Source organism: Phyllobates terribilis, unplaced genomic scaffold, assembly GCF_046119375.1.
Source record: "Phyllobates terribilis strain yellow unplaced genomic scaffold, ASM4611937v1 Scaffold_11__3_contigs__length_659146591, whole genome shotgun sequence".
In the NCBI taxonomy this organism is placed as follows: domain Eukaryota; kingdom Metazoa; phylum Chordata; class Amphibia; order Anura; family Dendrobatidae; genus Phyllobates; species Phyllobates terribilis.
The window spans coordinates 321,660,684-321,677,623 of record NW_027362771.1 but is presented as its reverse complement, the minus strand read 5'-3'; the positions used below and the strand labels follow the sequence as shown (position 1 = coordinate 321,677,623).

General features: G+C 42.1%; 1 protein-coding gene across 1 annotated transcript in view; it reads left to right on the top strand.

Annotated features, from left to right (window-relative positions):
• LMF2 (lipase maturation factor 2) overlaps positions 1-16,940 on the top strand; it is a 33,401-nt gene that overhangs the window by 7,041 nt on the left and 9,420 nt on the right. The window contains exons 5-11 of the mRNA XM_073652594.1: positions 5,868-6,046; positions 6,603-6,726; positions 9,910-10,041; positions 11,086-11,191; positions 13,408-13,504; positions 14,894-15,076; positions 15,646-15,814. Coding sequence (XP_073508695.1) covers positions 5,868-6,046; positions 6,603-6,726; positions 9,910-10,041; positions 11,086-11,191; positions 13,408-13,504; positions 14,894-15,076; positions 15,646-15,814 — 990 coding nt within the window. The remainder of the gene's footprint in view (positions 1-5,867; positions 6,047-6,602; positions 6,727-9,909; positions 10,042-11,085; positions 11,192-13,407; positions 13,505-14,893; positions 15,077-15,645; positions 15,815-16,940) is intronic.

Genomic DNA, 16,940 nt, shown 5'->3' with positions numbered 1-16,940 from the left:
CCATTCTGTAAAAAAATCAAGGATCTGAGCAATGTTGGGGTGTGAGGTGTCAGGAATATCCGGGGCATACCATGATGGGAATCTTTTCCATATTTTGCCATATATAGCATTGGTTACTGGTTTCCTACTTTGTTGAAGAGTTCTTATAACTTCTTCAGAGAGACCTTTGGATTTTAAGATCTCTGCTTCAGTAATCAGGCTGCAAGGTCCACTGAGGATTTGGGTAAAATAGGTGACCTTGTGAGAGACGGTTGTTGACTGGTGGAAGTATCACAGGACCATCCAGGCAAAGTTCTGTGATGGCGACGAACCAAGTCCTTTTGGGCCACAGAGGAGCCACTAGAATTGTTGCCACTTTCTCTAGCCTGACGTTCTGGATAGTTCTTGCTATCAGTGGAATTTGAGAAAACGCATACACCAGTTTGAAATGCCAGGGATGGGCTAATGCGTCCAAATTCATGGCATTGTCTCTTCTGTCCAACAAAAAGAAGAGGGGAAGTTTTGCGTTTAGTCGACTGGCAAAGAGATCTACTTCGGGGAAACCCCATTTTGCTACCAGTGACTGGAATATTTGAGGATTCAGGCTGCATTCTCCTGGCTGAATGTCTTCCCTGCTTAGAAAGTCTGCTTGAATGTTGTTTGAGCCTTTCAGGTGAATTGCCAAAATTGACAGGAGATGTTATTCTTCCCAGGAAAATATTCGACCTGCGATTTGTTTCAGGCTGTCTACCCTCGTACCTCCTTGATGATGAAGGAAGGAGACTGTAGTCACATTGTCCGAGAGTATCTTGATGTGAGTACCCTGGATTAGGTTGACTGCCGCCCTGAGCGTTTTTTCTACTGCCTTCAGCTCCCTGAAGTTGGAGGATCTGGCACTGATCTCGGGACTTAATATGCCTTGAAAGGGAGTCTGGGCCACCATGGCTCCCCATCCTCTTATACTGCTGTCGGTAGTCACTGTGATTAGGGGGTCCTGGGTCCAAGAAATCCCCCTCCGAAGACTTTGGTTGCTTAGCCACCAAGAAAGGGAAGCTTTTACCCAACCGGGGGTCCTGGTCCGTTTGTTTAGTGAGTCCCTTTGTCTGTCCCATGATCTTAGGATATGATCCTGGAGGAACCTTGAGTGGGCCTGAGCCCATGATACTGACTGGATACAGGCAGTCATCGACCCCATTACAGACATTGCCGTTCTCAATGTTGGATTCTTCTGGTGAAAATTGAGATCTTGGTTCTGAAAGCTGTTTGATGGTCTGATGGAAGAAAGGACATTTGTCTGTTGGAGTCCAGCAAGACACCAAGGAATTTCCTCCTCGACGAAGGAACGAGTTCTGACTTTTTTAGGTTCGGAGCCCAACCTAACGAGCGAAGAGTTTTTAAGGTTATGACGATCAGCATGTCGTCCAGGTATGGAATTATGCAGACAACACTGTTTTAGGATAAGTGCCATGACTTCTACCATAATATTCATAAACACTCGAGGTGCTGAAGAGATGCCGAAGGGCAGTACATTGTACTGGTAAATGAAAAAGAAAAGGGAAATCCACCGACACATCCAACAGTAAATAATTAAAAATTGTTTATTGAAGAAAAACTAAAACATGCTAAAATGAAACCTCAGAAACCTAGGTTTCCCTTTTCATTTGCTTATGATCACCAATGGGTGCGGCACCCTCAGGATGGATTCCAACTGACATATGGTTTTGAAATCGACAACGTGGTAAGCTTTCTACATTTCCCCTCCCTTCTACGACGTTGTACTGGTAGTGTTCTGTTATGTTGTCCCTGGAAATCGCAAAGCCCAGGAACTTCCTGTGGGTCGGATGAATCGGCATGTGGTAGTACGCATCTTTTAGGTCTATGGTTGCCATGACGTAATCCTTCCCTATTAAGGGAATAGTTGATCTTATGGACTCCATCTTGAATAGTCTGTATTTCATGTGATGCTTTAGGGATTTCAGGTTGGTTATGATGCGTGGGGACCCTGACGGTTTACGTATTAGGAAAATTTTTGAGTGGTGACCCCGACCCTCCTGGCCAGGGGGGGACCGGAGACACCACTCTGGACTTCAGCAGAATTTGTAAACCGACTGATAGCAGTTCCCAAGCCCACCGAGAGGGAAGGGACGTGACCCTCAGGACCTGAGGGGGGCGACTCTTGAATTCCAATAGAAGACCCCCCCCCCCCCACCCTTGATGGTATTGAGGATCCACTGGCAGGAAGATATTGCCTGCCACTGGGAAAAGAAATCCGAGAGACGCCCCCTACATGGCCCAAGTCATTGCTTGTCCTGCTGCTGGTGTTGTTGCTGGGGAACAAGGATGTTACGACCCCTGCCGCCCTTAGGATAGCTCCAGCGCCCAGACGTTCTCTTTCCCCTATATTGTGGGGGGAGACTCTGGGAAGGTCGAAAGGGACGTTTTTTTAGTTTGTTTCTGTTCAGGAAGGGATGTCTTCCTGTCCGAGGCCTTCTCCAGGATATCATCCAGTGCTGGCCCGAATACATATTTTCCTTGAAATGGAATGGAACAGAGTTTAATCTTAGAGGTGACGTCCCCACTCCATGTTTTGAGCCACAGTCCACGGCGAGCAGTATTGGATAGGACAGCTGCTCTAGCCGCGATCCGGACTGACTCAGCCGAGGCGTTCGTTAAGAAGCCCGTGGCTTTTTGAAGGAGAGGGATGGAGTCCAACAGGTCAGTCCTGGAGGTGCCCTGAGACAGATGTTCTTCTAGTTGGGCGAGCCACTTGAAGAGGGATCTGGCCACACAAGTCGATGAAATATACGCTTTGAGAGAGGCAGAAGAGGTTTCCCATGATTTTTTAAGGATGCTTTCCATTTTCCGGTCTAATGGATCCTTCAATTGGGATGAATCCTCAAAGGGAAGTGAGGTTTTCCTCACTACCCCTTGCCACCTGGATGTTCACCTTAGGGACGTCCCAATCAACGGAAATCTATGCTTTAATTCCGAAGGGGTGGTGAGACGGTTCTCCGGGGATTCCCATTCCTGTTGGATGAGATCTCTAATGACCTCATGAACAGGAAACCCAGTCTGCTTTTTTGATCTAAGGTCCCTAAACATTTCATCTTGAACGGAACAGGGGACCTCGACGTCCTCCAGCCCCATAGTGCCTCTAACTGCGTCCAGTAATTCTTCTAAGTTGTCCGAGGAAAAAATAATATCTTCCGGTTTCCACTTTTTTGGCAGGCCCTAAGGATGCTATTTCATCCAAATCATCAGAGGCAGAGCTACTAACGTCAATAGAGACCACGTCTGAGTCTAACTCTTGATCTTCCTCTTCTTAGGGGAAGAGGGCCTGGAGGAGGAGTAGACAGGCAGCGCAGCAAAAGAAACTTGGACCTCCTGTTTAATGAGATCTAAGCTCCTCAATTAGAGAATGGTTTTCTTCCTTACTTATTTTATCTGAACAGGGTCGGCACAACTTCTTATAGGATGAGTACAATTTTTTTTTTTTTTAGCACAGATTTGGGGCTGGTCTTTATACTTCTTAGAAGCGGGGGCCTTGTCTTCCTAAGAAAGGGGAAGAGAAGGGGACCCATATAACTAGAAGGAGGGGAGATCTAGCGTCATCTAAAAGAGAGGCTTAAGTTAACCCCTTACTGACCACCCAGGTACTACTCACTGTAGCCGAGAGCGTGCTGGGCTCTGCATATGTAGGAACACTGGATCTGTCACCCTCCATGATGGAGATAGCCTTACCTTTGGCGTCTTCAGGCGGGTTTTTGTAGAAAAAAACGTGCCCCCCAGCAAGGAACCTCAGTCACTTGAGGGCCAATCCGGATCGATATGGGCCTTGTTGGCCCTGGGACGCGCTTAACATCAGCGTCCCGGCGTGGAGCACACAGGCCGGAAGCAGGACCTGCGGTGAAGTCACCCTGGTGTGTTCGCGTGCCCAGATGCCTGCCAGCTCTGGGAGTGCCCATACTGTGCGTCCCAGTGTAGAACACACAGGTTGGAAGAGACAGGACCTGCGATGACGTCACTTCTGGTGCGCGCGCGCCCGCCCAGAATGCCGGAGGAAGGAGGAGATGCAGGCACCCAGCATGAAACCACTCGGCCTGCTTTACCCTCTATGGGGCGCAGGAAGCCAGGACGGTCCCAATGGGAGCAGCATGGAGGGAGAAGGGAGCGCCCCGACCGACCGCTGCCCGGCAAGTATATTTTGATACAGTGCTGCCTGCCGGCCCGACAGCACTGCAGGACCTCTCCATGCCCCAAGGGGGACAGGAAAACACTGGGGATTGATGGTGGGGAGGGACTTTTAACCTCTCTGTGTTCCTGTCCCCCGATGTTGTGAGGACAACATCCTCCAATGCTGTCGTGGAAGGCGTATTGAGAAAACTCAGTTATAGAATAGATAATGGTTTATGTAAGTTCATAATCAGTAGTGGTCCCAGTGCTGATGCTAGAAGCATATAGCCAGTGGTTATAAGAATCCCTCATAGCAGTTATCCAAGAGTGCTTTAAAGAGGTTGTCCACTACGTTAGCATTAATGACCTATCCTTAGGATAGGTCATCAATGCCTGATTGGTCGCGGTCCAACATGTGGCACCCCCACCAATCAGCGGCGACTGCCAGCCGTAAGTAGTTGCGAAGCTGCTCAGTTTTCTGATAGTGGCCAAGGCTTGGTACTGCACATCCGCCACCAATTCATATCAGTAGGAGACTGATGTGTAGAACCCTGTCGTGGCCACTACAAGAACACGGCCGGCTCCAAGTACTTTCAGCTGGTGGCCGCCGACACCAATAACAGCTGATTGGTCAGGGTCTGACCTCTACTATGGGCATACAGGTTATAGCAAAGTAAATATATACATACCTGTTCACATAGAGCGCGCTTTGTTCCCTCCTGGCCCAGTTTCACTGTGACTTCCCGGTGCCTGCGCAATAGAACCCTGCAGAGCAGAAGTACAGACAAAGGTGGCCGGGAGGAAACAAAGGTTGCTCTATGTGAGCGGCACTTTGCGCATGCACGGGAGCTGAGGGATAATGGTGCACGTCGCAGGGCCCTGTGACATGCAGGGGAGGGGGGCTATATGCTAACTAAACACATAGGCGGGGATTTCTTGGTGTCTGGGTGATGCCAAGCATGTGCAAAACCGAGTTGATAACACTTTTCTCTGCAATCAAACCTCTACTATGTATAGATTTACTTTTCTATAACATGTATGCCCATAGTAGAGGTCTGATATCTCCCAGGTGGTGACAGATTGCCTTTAAGGCCACAGCCCCACTATCAGTATTTGGTCAGTATTTTTTCTCAGAAGTGGGAGCCAAAACCAGGAGTGTGTGATAAATGCAGAATTGGTGACTTGTTTCTATTATACCTTTTCTCTGATTGTTCCTCACCTGGTTTTGACTCCCACTCCTGAGAAAAAATACTGACCGAATACTGAACAAATACTGATAGTGGGGCCGTGGCCTAAGAATAAATATATATAGTGCCATTTTGTGCCAAATGACTTTGTTACCTATTTAAGCAGATTTGTCCCTTTTTAAGTTCTGGCTTTGTGAGCATACAACTCTAACTTCTCCTGCGCATATTTTATTTTCTCCCTCATGCAATGAATTTGATAGAATTAATGAAATCTGCTTTTCCTGTCACAAGACTGAGCATAAAAGAAAGCTTGTCTAGCTTAACCTCTGCCATGCTGAGACTGGTTAGAGACACTAGAAATAAAGCAATGATATGTATATTAATGCAACCTAACTGAAAAGACATTAATATTACATATGTGCAGTACATATTTAGCAACGAATAGCCCCTAGTCTTACATAGCACGTGTAAATGTGTGTTCATATTTGGGGATTATATTATTTTTTTATTTTTTTTGTTCTTTTCCAGCTCTAACCTATCACTATGAGACGCAGTGTATCCCGACCCCCGCTGCTTGGTATGCTCATCAGCTTCCTGTATGGATCCAGAAGCTTTCAGTGGTTGCGACCTATGTGATAGAAATTGGGGTGCCATGGCTTTTCTTCCTGCCTTCAAGACGTCTTCGTCTCTTCTCATTTTACACTCAGGTATTGATAGTATTTTAGACATGTAGTGCAGTGAATTGTGTCCACAATCTATATTCATCATGGCTGTACCAGGCCATCATCATCACTCCCATAGACCATGAACGACGCAGCGGCATGCATGATAGTTGCTTTAGTTAAATTATGGGAAAATAAGCGGTGGGTCCCCAACGCATTAGATGCTTATCAAGTTGTATTACTGTATAGACTGTCTACAGCTTCAGAGCAATGTCCATGTTAAAAGGCCTTTCCCAGATTTTCCATTGAAAGCCTATTCTTAGGCAATCGGTGTAAGATTGGTGGGGATCCAGTTTGTTCTTTTTTCAGGCTTTTCAACAGTCATACAAAACCTGTTAACTCAAATGGGCTTAGCTGCAATACCATTTAATGCCGCAGACCGTTCTTTCTGCTGATTCTAAGGATATACCTTACATAGAAATCCTGGGAAGCTAACAACTTTCAAGTGCATTTGCTTATTTATCAGCCAAGTTATGATTTGTTTTGATGTTTGACCAATGTATGTGTGTAAAGTAACTTTAGGTTCTTCTTTGTTTTTTAGGTTCTGCTGCAGGTTTTGATCATACTTACTGGGAATTACAACTTCTTTAACCTGCTGACCCTGGTTCTTTGCTTTTCTCTGCTAGATGACCAGCATTTGAGATCTGGCCCAAAGGGAAGAAAAGGTCGGCAGAGAGATTGTCCTAATGTGTGATTGTGCTTGTGTCGTGTCCGATTAATGCTTCCTCTAGCATACATACACTACAGTATTATTCTGATCAAATATTTATCCTTGGTTTACGAAATGTGTGTGGAGTCGATATTGATGTTGAGAATTGTGATTCATAGATAAATTCTATTGGTTTGCATATGTCGGTCAGATAATCATGCCCCATGTAAGGAGACTCTTCCCATTCTTGTCCAACTTATTAAAAGAGTTGTGCTATAATGCACCAATATTACTGATTACCCAGGACTGAAATACGCTGGGAAATGGACAATAACAGGAAGCCTTCACATAGTCTCGGTCTTCGTTAAAGAGTTGAAGTCCCATCACTTAAGAGGTTTGGCTTCTGACCTACATGGTTCTGAGCAGTCTTCACCGCGATCGGTAGGGATCTCGGGACCTGCGCCCCACCGATCAGCAGGGAATTAAGGGGTTTACAAAATCTAAAGTAGTTCACACAAGTTTAGTCACTTTAAATGTAGACCAATATGAATATTAAGTTGCAAATGTTTACAGAGTACCTTGAGAAATTCAATGTACAATATGTCCCAAGTCAAGCTTAAAGGGAAGCTATTGTCAGAAAATGACATAGTTTAGATCAGTTTTTTGAGTTAAATGTTTTGGTTTTTTTTCTCAGCAATGTGGTTTTTATTTTTTTATTCACCCATATCACAATCTGTATTAAAAACAAGAAATAGAAATCTTGCAATTTTGTGTGATATATTTTTTTTTTTTTTTGCCGGCACTGTATATGTGTGTATATAGATATATTACTCTTATCTTTGTATTCCTTCATCCTCTGACAAGGACTCTGCTGAAAACTCTTCCTAAAGGGACAGGAAGTATTAATTTAAAACAGCCCCCAGTGGCCAGTGCGAAAATTGCAAGATTACTGATTTATTTTTATTTTATTTTTATAATTAAAAAACAAAACATGATTTGAAAACAAATACAACACACAGAACTTATTTAAACAATAGGTAGTTTTCTGATTTATAGCTTTCCATTAAGGCATGTATGCATAGTCTATTCAGTCAGACCAATAGAAGGACAGACATTACAGGAGGCATGATTTAATTCGTACTTACTGAAGAAAATTTAGTTTTAGGATGTCTACAATATTGTTAAAGGGATCCTATCTGCAAGTTTTATTGTTAGAAAGTAAAGTAATGGCTATGTAAGAGCTTGTTTGCCTTTCTTGTAGAGATACAATGTGCCAGTCATGAGAAATCTAACATTGCCTGCTATAAACAAATCAGGCTGGAAGTGCACTTGTGGGGTCAGTGCACATGGAAGGAGACGTACTGGTGCACAGACGCACCACCAGTGCACTTCCAGCCTGATTTGCATATCGCTTGTAATGTAGATTTCTCATGACTAGCGCTTTGGTTCTCTATTAAAGGTATCATTTATATAAGTCAGACAAGCGCCTATAGAGTAATATTTTAACTTTCCGTATGTAAAATTTAGAAATTGTGCTGACGGATGCCTTTTCAAGCCACAGACATGTGAGTGAATGATTTGGCAGTGTCGTGATGGATCGTAATGAAAAATTTCCATATACTTTATTACTATCTCCAGTTGTAAATGAAAAATTATATGTTGCATTGCTTGCTGTAACTTTTAAATGTAGCAAAGTGCTTGTCAGTTCTGAGCTCCAGTAGAATGGACACCTGTGCTGCAAACTGCTGGTACTCGCTATAAAGCTCCGCACAGCCCTGCACTCTCGTTCTCTGCATTCAAAGCCAGCAGGACGTCTCTGCTGCAACGCTCCTATTGATTACTGTACATATAGCAGAGTAAGGGCTTTTGAATATGATTTTTAATATATAACTTTAATGGATGCTGTTAAATGAATTAATATGCTTGGGGCTTCTTTTGTAAGTCAAACTGTTGGAGGGGGTATGCAGAGCTTTATGTCTATACAAACACCTGTCTGCATCTATTCCAGGCATTTAGCCCTAATAGCTGCCACAATTCCAGAGTGATGTATATGACATACTCTGCTCTCATTTCACGTCATTGACAGTATGGGGGGGAGGGGGAGAACTGACAGTGTATTGAGATGAGAGCTGCAGTGTGTCATATACACTGCTCTTGATCTCTGACAGTTATTAGGTCATTGTTCCCCAATAGGAGAGCAGAGCTGTGTCATTAAATGTCTTAGCATATCACACAGAAAAGACCATTTCTGACCTTTTCTAGGGGCATTTTCTAATGAAAAAAAGTATAATCCAGCAAAGGGTCCAATAAAAAATTCTTAATTTCAAGTCCATTAAAATCCACAAATATTAGTAACCGCTGTCGCGTTTCTGACTGCTGTCCTTATTCATTGCATAAGGATTTTAAATAAAGAATTTTTTATTGGACCCTTTGCAGGATTATACGTTTTTTTCACTGTGGAACCTTGCAATTCTACTGGATTATCCATGGGTGAGCTGATTTTTTTGTGGACCCTGACGGGTCTCGCTTTGCTTTCGTTTTCTAAAGACTTTTGGTTATAGTGAAAATTTAGAATCTAAACTTTACAAGCTAATATCTCTGCAAATGAGGTGTGAAATAAAAAAAACAACTATGTTGCTTAGCTCTACAGCCACTATTCCATGATGTGGCCAGTTTAACATGCAAAAAAACGGGTGAAAGATTCTTTTTGAGAAATCCTGTTCCATTTTTAATTTATTGCAGCTACACACCTTGTTGTGTAATAACTTCTTAAAGCTGGCCCTTCCCCAAATTTTTATGTTAAGCTGGAAATAAAATGTAATAGTGGCTGCAGAGCTAAATAAAACTTTTTTTTATTATTTGGCTACTTTGTTGCGGAGCTATTGGTAATCAAAGTTTTTGCACCTAATGAGTTAACTTTTCTCAAGTCAAATGGATTTGTGCTTCTTCAAGAATGATGCTGACCAATTATAAGCAAGCAGCAACACACTGGAGAAAGAACATCATTCCCCCACCATAGCTAAGAGCAGGTTTCTTAGCAAGTGAGATGTACTGTATAATGTCAGCCTGATCTGGTCTAACCTCCTACATGATTAGACAGTGCTGGATATACAGCAAATATGAAAGGTCCCTTTTAATGATAATGTTCTGTGTATTTTTTTTTATATATCTGAATTTTGGAAGTGTTTTTTCCTTGCAGGCCGTAAGTTCTCTCTGCAGTCTTTTGTTGTGCTTTTTGATCTCTTGGTCTTTGGTTTGCTTGGTTTCTGGACTGTAAAATACTTTGATCTACAAATAAACTTGGAAAAGTATCACGTGGAATCTAAAACTGGTGAGTGCTCTTGTCAGTGCTTTCGAAATATTTAAAATGACAATATTGCCGTTATATGTCGCTAAATAATAATAATAAAAAAAACAAACAGACAAATTACACATGTTTGGCATCAGTGTAATCCTACTGACCTGAGGAGTCATGTTTCCAGTTCTTTTCAGCAAAAATAAAACCCTAATATCAATGGTGAAATTTATTTTTTTTTCTTTTATTCACCATTTAACAGCACTTTAAACTATTTTTTTTATCATTTACTCATATACTGTATGGTAGAAGGAATTATATTTTTCAAAACTAGAAATGGTCCCCCGAAGAAAACAAGCCCTCATATGTGTTTAAAAAATAAAAGTTATGATTCTTTGATTCCCTTCAAGAAATCTACCCTTTTTCAATCAGCAGGTTTTTGCTATGTAACCTGAAGATAGTCTGAAACACATATTTCAGGGATGTGTCACTTGTCAAAGTGTGTGCTGTTTACTAACTGTGAAGGATTTATCACTAAGAGATTAATCACTAAGAGATTAACATTGCTGAACTACACTAGTCCGGCAACGCCCCCTCCCCCTGTGATTAGCACCTCACTGACTATGGACTTTATACATTGAGATTCTGGTGTGGGCGGGATTAGCTTTCTCAGCTCTGCTGCACTGCTAAATCTAAAAGCTCTGATTGTGTCAGAACGGCTGCACCCAGTAATCTAAGTGATACATCGTTAGATTCAGCTTCTCTTTGCCTACATCATGCTGCTCTCAGATGTGGTAACAGAAGCCTGCTGACAGATTCCCTTTAAGGGAATTAAGGCACTTTTGTAAGTGTTTTGTCTTTTTAATCCCTCTCTGCTACAAAGACACTGCTTTCCAATACTAACTGAAATTTATAACGAATGTATGTTGTGGAAGGCTGCTGTGCTATAAAACAATTTTTAGTTTTATTGGAAACCTTGACAATAACAACAATATAACTCCTATGCGAAAAAAAATGAAATAATACAACTCTATACATTGTGTGTGTGTTATGATTGATACTATTTCTGTTATTCTGCAGCTTTTACATACCATGATTTCCTGCAGTGGCTCCGCACGCTCACATTTCCCTCTATTTGGCTAGCAGCTGCATCTCTTGGCTGGGAGATTCTCAAGGGCATGTACAGGTTTGTATGGTTTATGTTCTGTCTAGTACTGTTCTGACACATTACAAAACATATTTTAATGATTTCAATAGCTAAACCCGCCCCTGCCTGTCTGTAGATCAGAGATTGGGGCTGGTTAGTTATTGAAATGAGCAATATGACAGCCACATTTTTCACTCTGTGCCAGTCAGTCGACCACACAGGAAACTATTTCTTGCATCAAACGGAGAGCCAGGCATCTGAGATAAAACAGCTGCTATGTGGTAGGAGCACCTGGCCTAATGCAGCTACATTGCTAAGTTTTATAACTTACTATCTACTGCTAATATATAAATTATTTTTTCCTTGGAAAAGAACCTTTACCCTTTAAAGGGGCTGTCCACCTTTAAATGTTATGCTCCATAGGTTTGTCCAATTAAAGAACAAGATTACTTTTACTCATCGACTGCTGCTCAAACCTTGCGGCACTTTGCCATTTTTCATAAGGCACAGTAATTGGACATAATTCTTGACATACGGGGTCTCCCATGGGCACACTACTACTCAGGTAACTCAGGGTGATGGTAAAACAGTGTGGCAATACTTTATTTAACCACCAAACAGACAATAAACGTATAGCACAGTCCCAGCAGAAACACAAGATGGTGCAATTTACAGAGTCTCACCCTTCCACTGGCCCGTCGGGAATAGAGCAGTGAGATATGTGTCCAGGTGACCTGATTGTCCCAACCTGGTTTTCTTCATAACGTCTCAGAGTTCAGTGATAGTCAATGGAGCAGATCTGTATTCCTCTTGATGGAGCCATATATCCTGGTTGCTGTTCTGAAGAGTCTCTGAATCTCCTTCTGCACGATAGAAATCCCTTTTTTATATTTCTGTCTGTGGCTCAGGTTATCATTTATAGGTCAGGGGGAAAAATGGCAGGGGCTCATGTCTCATTGCTTGAGCATTTAATCAATTTGCATAATTGGTATCCCACTGCTCTGCAGATCAACAAACTAGTTGGCCTAGTACAATATGTAATTATCATATTAGCAAACATCATTGTTTCAAGACTGAGTCGCCGCCTTGCAAAACCAGCAGACAATACGTCGTGGGAGTTGATATAAGATGTAAATAACAGCCATTCATCAATTAACAAATATCACCTCAAGTGATCAACATCCAGGCTTATTCAAACAATAGATTGTGGTGATCAACCGAAGAAGAACACCAACTCAAAAGTCAAGATAAAGGTGTATGGCTCCTGGCCTACTGAATTTACACGTCTGGATAATTAAGATTAAAAGCTGTGTCGGCACACTGATCGTGTACTGTAGTTGTGACGTCATGTCAACAAAAACCAGGGGAGCAGTGAAGAGGCATCATTGGGTACTTCTAGGTGGCTGGCATAATAATATAGGTTTTTGTCCAATGTTTGGTATTTTTGTGCTGGCATTACTATCTGCCTACACCTTGTATTATGAAATATCTGCCGTCTGTCCATAATGTAAGGTTAGACCTCTGTGAATACTACAAATTTTGTAGTCAAAACTTTTTTGAGGTTGATCAGGACTGATTTTGGGGATGTAGATGGCATATGTAGTATGGCTAGAATAAAGGTACCGTCACACTTAGCGACGCTACAGCGATCCCGACAACGATACGATCTGGGAGGGATCGTTGCTGCGTCGCTATGTGGTCGCTGGTGAGATGTCAAACAGTCAGATCTTCCCAACGACGCAGCAACGATACGGCGACCCGTAGCGACCTGTATAATGATGCAACGCAAATGCACGCCTATGTGTCTCAGTTCGGAGTCGCCAATGAGGTCGTTGGTAAGGTGTCAAACACACCGATGCATGCTACCCAGCGGGACCTCAACGATCAAAAAATGCTCCAGGCCATTTCGACATGACCAGTGATCTCACAGCAGGGGCCTGGTCGCTGCTATGTGTCAAACGTAGCGAGATCGCTGCTCAGGTCGCTGTTGCGTCACAAAACTTGTGACTCAGCAGCGATCTCGCTAGCGATCTATCTCGCTTAGTGTGACGGGGGCTTAAGGCTGGCTTCTGAGTAAATATACATAGCCTGTGCTTCCATGATTGAGGCTTCTGAACAACCGTTAGCCATCACTGTGAGTACAAAAGGGCAGTGGACTGTCCACCCATCTACTAGGTACAAAACACGAAGTATCAGGAAATATATACATTAATTGAGAGATGTTATAAATGAGATATATTACTATGTCCCCTCAGGAGCGCGTCTGTGCGCGGATTGTTCTGGAAGCTTTTGGCTACCATACAGTGGGTTGTTTTCTCGATTGCTGCAGTAGGAATGTTTGCAATCAGCCTGGTGAGTTTTACCCCTCGATCATACCCATTTCGTGTGTGTGTTTTATATTATTTAATATTTATATATTTTTTTATTATCTATCCTATTAATACACTGTCTCCGTGTAAGCTTTTTTTTTTTGTTGTTTTTTTACCGAAAAACCTTAGTAAAAAGTTTCACTATGATAGTAAAAGATATATTCTGTCACATTCCCAGTGTTAAATGTGAAATTGTTTAAAAACCTCTTTGCAATTCTCATTCTCTATGCTTTATGTACTGTCTCTCACAATTCCTCTCTTACCATGAACCCTTTTAAAGACGCCAAAAAGCTAGAGATGAAGAAATCGATTCGATGCTAAATGAATTTTTAAGAATTCAAACCCGGCGACTTTGAACAATTTGTGATTTTTTTTTTTTTTTTTAATGTTTTTTAATTTGCGCAAATCGTCCAAAATGGTCACCAACATTTTACACATTCCAGAAGTTTACAAAGGCCAGAGAAGGATCGCATCACCTCTGGCTTCCCCATGATTCCTTGCAGCTGGTAGATCACTTTGTATAGCAAAGCTAGGGACTATCATACCTGTATGAAAGCCAAGGCAGGGAATGCAGTAGCCATTTTGTTAAGTGAGCATGAAATGAGTAGGATACAGTCCTAGGAGACCACACCTTTTTTCAGGACAATTAAAATACTTCCAATTCGCTACAAATCAAATGCTTTGGAGAAAGTCACAGTATAAGTATTGGATTGGCTTGTTTTCATGCTGGTCTTGATGAGGAGGTGTGCTGGAGTCAGGCGCTCCTGATTCATTAAGAGACGCACGCCTCTTAATGACTCTGACGTGTCTGAAAAATGGCATGTGCCTCGTCACTTAACTTACTCCAGTCAGAGACTGGAGTAAGATTTGTGGCGTAAGAAATACCACAGATCGTCATACATTAGACAAGCGGGGATTGCCATGCCTCTGCAGCACCCATTTTGTTGGAGCTGGGCAACAATGGCAAGAGGTCGCTAAATGTCAGCACAACTTCACTTTGCGCCAAAATGTAGCAATTTTTCAAAGCTTTTTAAACCAGAATTCTAGCGTAAAAGCTTTGATGAATTGGGGCCTAAGAGTTTAGAAGTTTATGAATCCGCTTTCGATTTGTGATCACTAATAGTAAAACACTTCAAAACTGCTTGTGAAAAATAAATCTGCCTCTGTAAGTTTACAAATTGAGCGGAAAAATCTAGTGGATCCAGTGAAACGCAGACTTTGAATTTCTTATTCTCCATTTTTTTTAACCCTGAGACGAGACATATGGGCAGCTTGTTGGGTAGTTGTTTTGTTTTCATGTTATAATTTTTTTTTGGTTTATAGTTTTTACAGTTTTACCAATTTTACATTATTTAATTTTTTTTGTGTGTAGGTACCTTATACATACATTGAAGTTGAATCGAATGGTCAACTTTGGCCATCAGTGCATCGTATGTTTAAAGCAGTGGATGAATACCAGCTTGTGAACTCCTATGGCTTGTTCAGACGCATGACCGGGGTGGGAGGTCGCCCAGAGGTGGTGGTCGAAGGAAGTTATGATAAACAGACTTGGACGGTAAAAATTAGTTGTTTCTCACTTTTTGTGTTTTTTGTCTTTTGTGGTGGTTTAACCTTTTTAAATTACATCTGTTTTATTGTATTTTTTTCTTACATTAGCCATTATTTTTGCTATTGCTTCAGTGGAAGAGCAGTGACTAAGGCTGATAGAATATTTAGAAATTAGTATATAGTTACATAGGTTGAAAAAAGACCTAGGTCCATCAAGTTCAACCTTTCTCCACCAATTATACTTTTGTTGTCACTACATTATCTATAACCCACAATGTTATGTGTACTGAGGAAATCATCTAGCCCTTTTGTAAAGGCTGCTATAGTGTCTGCCATTACTACTTCTTGTGGTCGGTGATTCCACAGTCTGACTGCTCTGACTGTAAAGAACCCTTTCCTGTTTAGGTGCCAGAATCATCTTTCTTCCACCCGTAATGAGTGCCCCCTGGTCCTTAGTGTGGTCTTTGGGAGGAATAAGTCATGTATATATTTTCATATTTAATGCTGCTGATTTGATCAGCTTTGTTTCTGCTGCTGGTTGTTTTTTCATACGTACTTTTCTGTCTTTATCATCAGGAAATTGAGTTTATGTACAAGCCTGGAAATGTTAGTGCGCCTCCTCCAATAATCACACCTCATCAACCTCGGCTTGACTGGCAGATGTGGTTTGCTGCCCTTGGCCATCATACACACAGTCCGTGGTTTACCAGCTTTATTTATCGTCTTCTCCAGGGAAACAAAGATGGTGAGAAATAGAAAAGGCTGTGTTCTATTGCTTGGCATTGAGTAGAATTTGGTATAACAGAAATTTTTAACACTTGACTTTTTTTTTGCTGGGTTGAGATGATAATTCCAGGATAAAATTTAACAAGTTTCTGCTTCTAAAAGTTACAAACCTGGGATTTATTGTAACCCTGAATCGATGAGGTTTACCACCTTCATAATTTATCTAATGCTCTTTTTTTTTTTTTACTGTTTTTGCCTGTTTTTCTATCTAAAAAAAAAATAAAAATCAGATTAATTTACAGAGGTTGTCCACTACTTTAGCATTAATGACCTATCCTTTAGATGGACCCCAGTCGATCAGACATTGATGACCTGACACCCGGCTTTCTCGCCAATCAGCTGCTATCTGTGTTGGCTGTGGCCGGAAATGCTCAATTGCAGAGCTGCTCTGTCTTCTGATAGTGGCTGCGGCAGGGTACTACATATCTGCCTCCTATTCAAATCAGTAGAAGTCGGATGTGCAGTACCCTCCCGCGGCCACTATCCGAAGACGGAGCAGCTCCGCAATTGAGCAGTTCTGGCCGGCTGCTGCCGCTGACACCGATAACAGCTGATCAGCGAGGGTGCCGATCAGACATTGATGATCTATCCTAAGGATAGGTCATCACTGAAAAAGTAGTGGACAACCTCTTAAAGACTACGTGTTTTTACCAAGTGCTTTTATTCAATTTTTGTTTAAGAAAGCAGAAAACATCAAAAGGAAACAACCCCAACCCTCCTCCCACCCACCCTTATATTACCCAATTCTCTCACAAGATGCATAGAGGATAACTATCAGTGCATTTTAATATACCAGCATCAGCAGAGTCATTAAGGTAAAAGGAATTTGTTCGTGAATCTTCCACAACTCCATTACTCACACCATAGTCCCACAGTTCTTTACTAAATACCCCATAGCAGGTATAGATACAGAGACATGTCAAAGAAATTCACAATAATCCCAGGCAAATCCTCATCAGCTCTCTTGAGGCCATGCCTAACCCATCAATCCAGGGGCCCATCATTTCTGAAACTTGGATTCCACATTTCTTTTTGGGTACAGTATCCCCTTCCTAAAAGTCTCTGAGTTCATGACCACTATATGT